This window comes from Gavia stellata, chromosome 28 (genome assembly GCF_030936135.1).
Source record: "Gavia stellata isolate bGavSte3 chromosome 28, bGavSte3.hap2, whole genome shotgun sequence".
In the NCBI taxonomy this organism is placed as follows: Eukaryota; Metazoa; Chordata; class Aves; order Gaviiformes; family Gaviidae; genus Gavia; species Gavia stellata.
Window position 1 is genome coordinate 933,426 of NC_082621.1, and position 7,751 is coordinate 941,176.

The 7,751-nt window shown below is 69.2% G+C and overlaps 1 protein-coding gene across 1 annotated transcript; it reads left to right on the forward strand.

The window, feature by feature from the left end:
- The first annotated feature begins 1,194 nt into the window (after positions 1-1,194).
- P3H4 (prolyl 3-hydroxylase family member 4 (inactive)) lies at positions 1,195-4,965 on the forward strand. Its single transcript, XM_059830546.1, has 8 exons — positions 1,195-1,665; positions 3,148-3,297; positions 3,575-3,746; positions 3,833-3,961; positions 4,070-4,215; positions 4,300-4,383; positions 4,598-4,739; positions 4,830-4,965. Exons 1-8 carry the CDS (start codon positions 1,195-1,197, stop codon positions 4,841-4,843), a joined length of 1,308 nt encoding a protein of 435 aa, XP_059686529.1. The 3' UTR covers positions 4,844-4,965.
- Positions 4,966-7,751: the final 2,786 nt, after the last annotated feature.

The following is a 7,751-nucleotide window of genomic DNA, read 5'->3' on the forward strand; positions in this document are numbered from 1 at the left end:
ACCGCGCTTCCCTCTGCTGCTGCTGCGGACCTCTCGCTGAACGGCAACGATTAAAACTGGGAAACTACCCCTCTGACAGCCTTACGCGAAGGGGAACAGCACTGAACGCGCAGGGACGCGTTGCCCGCACGTCGCTGCTCCCCCAAACCCGTCGGCAAGAGACGGGTGCCACGGCCAGAGCCCTCGGCAAGTCCCCGGTGGGAAATGTGGCAGGCGTAAACCCAAACCGAAACCCGGCTTCTCCGAGGCACGGGGCTACTGGTGAGAGCAAAAGCTTAGGCAAAGCGCTACCGGCCCCCCCCGAGCCCGGGCCTGGGGTGCTCTGCAGCTCCCCAACGCACCGCGAGTAGCTCGGGGGACTCGGGGCTCTCCCCACGGCACAGCGGGGTCAGGGCCTGACTCGGGGGCGAAGGAGCGCTTCCTTAGGGGCGATGGCGTCCCAGCCCGCGTGCTCTCGAGCTGCTCGTTTGCAGGGAGGTGCTGGGCACGGCTAACGGCCTCTGCTCCGCAGCAAGAACCCCCAGCAGCGTCCTGGCTCCTGCCCCGCGCTGTGACATCCCTCAGTGCCACTGGCCAGCCGGCAACCAAGCGCTGGGCTTGGGCTGGGGCCAGCGTGGCCGTGCCAAGGCCTGGCGCGGTGCAGCCCTGGCCTGGGATCTGGCACGGCGCAGGGCGCGCGGCCTCTGGCTTGGCACCAGCCAGCAGTGAAACCAGCTCCGGGCACAGCCGGGCTGGGGGGTCCGGGCACAGCCGGGCTGGGGGGGTTCGGGCACAGCCGGGCTGGGGGGTCCGGGCACCCCGCCGTGCCCCGGGGCTGCAGCGCAGGGCGCGCCCCAGCACACCCGGCTCTGCAGCGTGCAGCGCCGAGCACATCCCCGCGGCCGTGCAGCCCCGAGCGCACCCTCCGGAGCCCGCAGCGCGGGGCGCACCCTGAGCGCGCAGCACGTGGCGTGGCGTGGCGTGGCGTGGCGTGGCGTGGCTCCCCGCAGCGCTGCGCACCCCGCCCCGGCAGCGCACCGCGGAGCGCGCAGCGCCGAGCACCCTCTGAGCGCACCCTGCGGGCGCTGCGCCCGCCGCGCAGAGCCGCACTAAGACCCTGCGCGCCCGCCGCGCACCGCCCCTTCCCCGCCGCCCGCCCCCTGCGCGGAGCGGTGCGCGGCGCTGCGCGGGCAGTGCGCGGCGGCGGCGGCGGGGATGGGCGGCGCGGCGCTGGCGCTGCTGCTGGCGGCGGGGCTGTGCGCGGCGCAGTACGAGGAGTACAGCGTGCGCGGGTTCCCCGCGGCCGCGCTGGAGCCGCTGCAGCGCGCCTACGCGCGGGCGCTGGCGCAGTACGCGGGGGCGCAGTGGGCGGAGAGCGCCCGGGCGCTGGAGGCCAGCCTGCGCCTCCACCGCCTCCTGCGCGACAGCGAGGCGCACTGCCACCGCCGCTGCGCCGCGCCCGCGGAGGGGGACCCCGCGGAGGAGCCCCCCGCGGAGGGGGACCCCGCGGCGTGGGAGTGGGAGCGGGAGATGCAGCTCTTCGGGCGGCTGCTGCGCCGCGCCGGCTGCCTGCGCGCCTGCAAGCGCGACCTGCCCGTCTTCCAGCTGCGCTACCCCCCCGCGCAAACGCTGCGCGACTTCCAGCGCCGCCTGCCCTACCAGTACCTGCACTACGCGCTCTTCAAGGTGAGGGGGCGCGGCGCCCCGCGGGCGCGCAAATGCCGCGCAACGTGGCTCGTGGCGGGGGGTGGGAGTGAGGGGCTTCCCTGGCCTGGGGGGCGGCGGGGGTCCGGGGCCTCCGTCCGGCACCGTCCGGGTCTGCACCTCCTCTTCTGCCCTCCACCCTGCGCCCCTCCACCCTGCCCCCCCATCGGGCGCCCCCCCAGCCCGTGCCTAATCCTGCACCCCTGTCCTGCGCCCCTCATCCTGTGCCCCTCGTCCGATACCTCCTCATCGACACCCCCATCCTGCGTATCCCCATCCTGTGCCCCATCCTACACCACCAGCCTGCACCCCCGATCTGCACCTCCTGAACCCTGCTCCCCTCTATCCTGCACCCTGCTGTCGTGCGCTTTCCTGTCCTGCAGCCCTCATCCTGCACCCCCGTCCTGCACGCCCCCCGCCTCCTCCATCCTGCCCCTGCGCGGTGGCACGTCAGCGTCATCTGGGATGCATCAGGCAGGACGTGCAGGGTGTGCCCGGGACTGGGGGCCCCTGTGATTGCGTGTGTGTCCCCCCGCCTTGTGTTGTCCTGGTCCCCCAAGCTCCCCCTGGCTGGGCAGAGTGTCGCCTGGGGAGGGGGACGCAGGGGCTACCCCAGCCGAGGGACCTGAGCTGGCTGGTGCAGTGCCACCGTGATTGCTGCGGGACACGTGTCTGGATGCTCCGTCAGGGAGAAGCGCTTGCTTGGGCTCACGGTGCAGATGTGGAGGGAGGTTTCGTGAGGGATCGCCCCGGTGTGACCTTCTTTTGGCCAGAGCGGCTCTGGCAGGGGACGCTCCCCTTCCCAGGCACCGGCACTGGTCGGGGTCCCGAGCTGTGCCACTGGCCAGCTGCCGGTGCGGATGCTGCTTTAGTGCTTAGCGCTGCTGCCCTGCTCACCTGGCAGCGGTGAGGGACAGCCTGGCCTGGATCCTTAATGCCTTTTCCTCTTGCTTGCTCTGGCCAAAACCCATTTCAGGCACAGTTTGTTCATCCCCCCATCTCGCTCCCCTGAAGCTGCAACCCGAGAGCCCATAAAGCAGCAGGGGAGCGGGGGCGGCTGGCCCCGGGCTGGTGGCAGTGCCCGAGGAGAGCAGATGTGGGGATCGAGCCCACGCCACGTGGATCACTCCTGGCTGGACGTGGGGGTCCGTGAGGGGCTAAGCCATCCCCGCTCCCACCATGGGCACGGAGGGGAAGGTTGGTGCGGCTGGGCACAGGTGGCTGCCGTGCATCAGCTGGATTTATCTGCATTGTCCGTCGTCCCGGATCCTGTCCATCTGTTGCTGTCAGTGGGTGACTGGGCTCGGGGCTGGCACCGTGGGTGCCGGACTGTCCCCTCCCAAGGACCAGCCTTCTGCCCTGCGGCCCCGGGGTCCAGCTGGGTGCTGAGCCCCACGCAGCCGCAGTGTCGGCCCTGGCTGCCACCACGGCAGCCTGCTGCACCAGCTCTTCCTCCCTCCCCAGTCAAATAAGATCGAGAAAGCAGTGTCCGCTGCCCACACCTTCCTGCAGAAGAACCCCAAGCACGAGATGACCTTGAAGTACCTGAACTATTACAGGACGATGCTGGACGTGGATGAATACCTGGTTGACCTGGAGGCGCAGCCCTATGAGGTGAGGAGGGGATGGGGCTGGGGCAGGAGAGGGGCTCCCCGGGGCTCAGTGCACGCCTGGCTGCCAAAGCCTGGTCCTGCCGAACCCCGAGGGAAGCGGCTCTCCCTTGCTGAGCCCTGGTTGCTCACCTCCTGCCCCCAAAAGAGCATCTCTGTGGGGCCTGTGCTGGGGACAGAGCTGCCTTGGGGAGAGCAGGGCAGGTCGGCGCTGCTGGCGGGCAGAGCCGGGCTGTGGTGCCCGGCAGGGAAGTGAGCGGTGTCCGCTTGGTCCCCGGCAGCCGATATTCGTGCGGTCGGTGAAGCTGTACAACAACGGGGATTTCCGGAGCAGCGCGGCCGACATGGAGCAGGCGCTGTCTGAGTACTACAAGGCGTACGAGGACTGCCTGGCTGGCTGCGAGGGCGCCTACGAGCTGCAGGAGTTCAAGGACTTCTACCCCGCCATCGCAGGTGACCGGGCAGGGGGCTGGGGGCCGGCAGGCTCGTGGCGGGGGGCTGGGGGCCGATGGGGCGCAGCGCCTGACGCCTTGCCACAGACCACTTTGTGAGCGTGCTGCAGTGCAAGGTGGACTGCGAGACCGAGCTCACCCCCAACGTGGGCGGCTACTTCGTGGAGAAGTTTGTGGCCACCATGTACCACTACCTGCAGTTCGCCTACTACAAGCGTGAGTGCCGGTGGGAATGGCGGGACGGTGCCCCCAGGGCACCCTGGGGTCCTGCAGGCCCCTGGGTGGGGTGTTGCCGCCTGCGTGACCCGGCGCTGCTCCCCACAGTGAACGACGTGCGGGACGCAGTGCGCAGTGTCTCCAGCTACATGCTCTTCGACCCGGGTGACGCCGTGATGCAGCAGAACCTGGTCTACTACCGCTTCCACCGTGAGCGCTGGCGCCTGCAGGAGGAGGACTTTGAGCCCCGACCGGTGAGGACCCCCCTACCCCCCAGTCCTGCGGCTCTGCCGGTGGCACAGGGGCTGACGCAGCCCCTGCTCCCTCCCCGTGCCCAGGAAGCCATGCGCTACCACAACCGGACGGCTGCCCAGAAGAAGATGCTGGACTTCGCCAGGCAGTACCTGCAGGCGGATGATGAGGTAAACGACAGCCCTGGCGCGGGGTGCAGTTGGGTGCTTTTGGGGGTGCTGGGAGGGTGCGGGTGGGTGCTGTGGATACCCCGCAGCAGGGCCCTTCCTCGGGCAGGGGGTCCGACCCCCAAACCAGCCCTGGAGAAAAAGCCGTAGCTTGGGGACAATCAGCGGACAGGGCTGCCGAGCCCCGCTGCCTCCTCCTGCCCGTCCTGTGCTGCAGATGGAGGTGGACGGCGGCGAGGGGCTGGAGGCGTGGGACCTGCCCTCTGACGGCGAGTTCGAGGGCGAAGGTGACTACGAGGAGGGCTTCTTCGCAGACTGGTGGCAGGAGCCCAAGACCAAGGGGGACAAAGCTGACCAAGGTACCTGACGCCGGGGCTGGGGGCTGTGCCGCGGGGCAGGGGGCGGCTGCTGCCGGCGCCCCGGTGCCACTGAGCCCTCTTTATTTGCAGAGACCCTGCGATGAGCCAGGCGAAGGCGGGCCTGGCCCTGGCGGAGCTGGACGGCGGTGGCCCTGCGACACCATCCTGGGGAGACTGGGCTTCAGGCACCTGCCAGGCGCTGCGCAGAAGCTTGGACTCGCAGGGAAGGGCCGATCATGCCCGGCACCCTGTGGCAGGGCTGCCTTTGCCATCTGGACATCTGCTGCCTTGAGCGCAGCCCAATCCCCGTCAGTGAAGCACCGGCACCGCCGAACCTCCCTGCCTGCCCGGGAGCTCGCCCTGGGCCACCCCTGTCCCTGATGTCCCCAGGAGCCCTGGCCAGCAGCGGTGCCCCGCAGCACTGGGGTTTACTGTGTCCCTCGGCTGCTCCCCAGGACCTGAGGACAGTGCGCCGGGACTGACCGCTGTCTTGTCTCGAGGGGTTCGGGGGACTGCCCCTGCTCTGGAAGCCATGCATGGTGCTGCCGGAGCCAGGCGTGCGTGCCGGTCCTGCCCCTCCTCAGAGCTTCCCCGGGCTCCTACCCTGGTGCCTCCAGCCTCCCAGCCCACCCACAGCCCCCAGAGCCCGAGGTCCCTTCAGAGCCCACGGCCGGGTGCTACAAGGGGGCTCCCGGTGTGCCGGTGTCCCTGTGCTGCTGCATGGCTGCAGCCTGGCGAGGCTGTGTCGCCCGTGCCCTGCGTGTGCCTTGAATTTTCACCACACCAGCCCTCTGTAGCCTTAAGCTCTGTTAATTTAATACTTCCTGACTTGCAGTCGCCTTTTTTTTTTACATTTACTGGTGCTGAACTTTTATTAAAATCCAGACCAGTGTTTTCATGGCTGCCTCTGCCTCTGGGCTCCCTGGGGATGGGGTGTGCTGCTGCCGCAGGAGCCGCGTGCTCAGCGTGGGAGAGGCCCTGCCATGTGAGGGGGAAGGACGGGCTGGGGTGCTGGATGCCCCTGCAAAGTGGGGGAGACTTACTGGGGGGCCCATGAGAGCAGCCAGGCTCTTGTGGAGCTGGGGGGTCCCTGAGGGGGCCACGACCACATGGGGACCCTTATGGGGATGTGTGACCCCCCGGGTTGTGCAGGGGAGGCTGCCAGGTGGCATGGGGGGGCTGCAGAGGGGACCATGCCTCACCCCAATACGGGTGTTTGGGGTGTGATGTGCATCACCTGCTGGTTGTTTTGGGGGGGCGCATCACCCTGACACTGGTCCTTGGGGTGCATCGTGCATCCCCCAGTGCTGATCCAGGGTCGCAGAAAGGGACGACCCCCCTCCCGCCGGCGTCAGGGTGTTTCGGAGGCTGTTTTGGAGGCTGTCGTCACTGCCAACAAGCCCACGCCTGCCCTGCGCACGGGGCGTCGGGCAGCACGTGGCCACCTCGCTCCTCCCTGCCGCGCCGGGCACGTTCTTGCTCCCCGTGGAAGCTGGCTGCAAGGACTGAAACCGAGAGGCTGAATCACCGCGTTCCCCCCGGGGGAGGGAAGGGAAAGAAGGGGGTGGCGGGGTGGCTGCCAGCACCCCACCCTGCCCTGCCCTGGAGCTCCCATTTACCAGGGCTTTCCCTCCCTGCACGGGGCTGGCACCAGGACGGGGGACGGGGCTGAGCCCCCCAACCCGCAGGCATGGCTCGGGGCTCCGAGCAGAGCTAAGGGGAGGCAGCGCTGGCGGTGGGAGCAGCCCGTTGCACCCCTGTGCAGGGCAGGGCTGTCCTGTCCCTCGGGAGGAGCGGGGTGTGTCACCGATGGGTCACAGCCACCCTCGGGAGGGGAGTGCCAGCCCGGTGGGGTGCGGCCGGCGGCACTCGCGCCCTGATCAGCGGGAAGCGTTCAGCCCAGCGCGCTGGCATCGCGGCCCGGGTGGCAAAGGCTTGTTTATCTTCCCAACCAGCCGGGTGAGGGTGGCACAGGGCCCACGGGGCCTCCGCCCTGCTCTGACACGCGCGTCTGGGCACTGCGTCCCCTCGCCAGCCCCAAACGCACGTTGGGACACACGGCTCCTTGCTCCCACCCCTCTGCCAGTGCCGGGCGAAGCCTGTTGCAGCCCCAGGCCGGGGTCCGTGGGGTCCCCTCGCTGCTCCCACCGCAGCTGCTGGGTGCAGAGGTGCCGGCTGGGTCCAGCACTCCCGGCAGCACCGGGCAGGAGTAGCAGCTCTGCGAGCAGCAGCGTGACCCCAGCAGTGGCCGGGGCAGTGAGCATGGCCACCGTCCCCTGCGGCATGCAGGGCCGGCAGAGCCGGGCTGTGGAGAGGTGCCAGAGGTGGGATGCAGGGGCACGAGCAGGGATACCAAGGTGGGATGCAGGGGCTGAGCCTGCGGGGCTCTGTGGGTTAACACCATGAAGGCAGCACTGCGCTTCCCTGAGTCCCCTGACCTTGATCAAGAAAGAACATAAATGAGTTTTTTGCCTGTCACCTCAGCTGCGCTGTGCCCTGCCCTGCCGTGCTGTGCCATGCCGTGCCATGCCGTGCCATGCCGTGTGCCCCATTCCTTGTGCTGGGGGTCTCTTGCTGTGCTTTGGATCCCCCGCTCTGTGCACAGCAATGAAATCCCATTTTCTTGCAGGGGCGTTTGAAGCTCCGTCTCTCGCCTCCCTCCGGAGCTGCGATTTCCCAACTGAGTCAGCGCCTGCAGCCAGACGTGGCAGGGGACTGCGCAGGGGCTGATGGCGGGGGGTGCAGGACGTGTCCCCTCGCCCCATCCCCAAATCTGGGGAGCAGGAGGCCCAGGGATCCCCGCTGTGGGCTGGGACGTGCCCTGGCGCCGGGTGCTCATCGGTGTCTCGGTGCTGGGTGACGGAGGCCTCGCCCGGGGCCAGCGGGGAGCGGGTGAGCCGGGACGCAGCACCCGGCTGGACCAGTCTGGCGGGGACGGAGGTGACGCAGGCTGCCGTCAGCCGCCCGAGCGCTTCCCCCGCGCCTCGCTGCCGCTGCTGGGCTCCTGCCTCA

Coding starts and splice junctions, on each gene's coding strand:
- P3H4 (XM_059830546.1), top strand. CDS start 1,195: ATGGGCGGCGCGGCGCTGGCGCTGCTGCTGGCGGCGGGGCTGTGCGCG. Junction 3,298..3,574: donor TGGAGGCGCAGCCCTATGAG/GTGAGGAGGGGA, acceptor GGTCCCCGGCAG/CCGATATTCGTGCGGTCGGT. Junction 4,384..4,597: donor ACCTGCAGGCGGATGATGAG/GTAAACGACAGC, acceptor CCTGTGCTGCAG/ATGGAGGTGGACGGCGGCGA.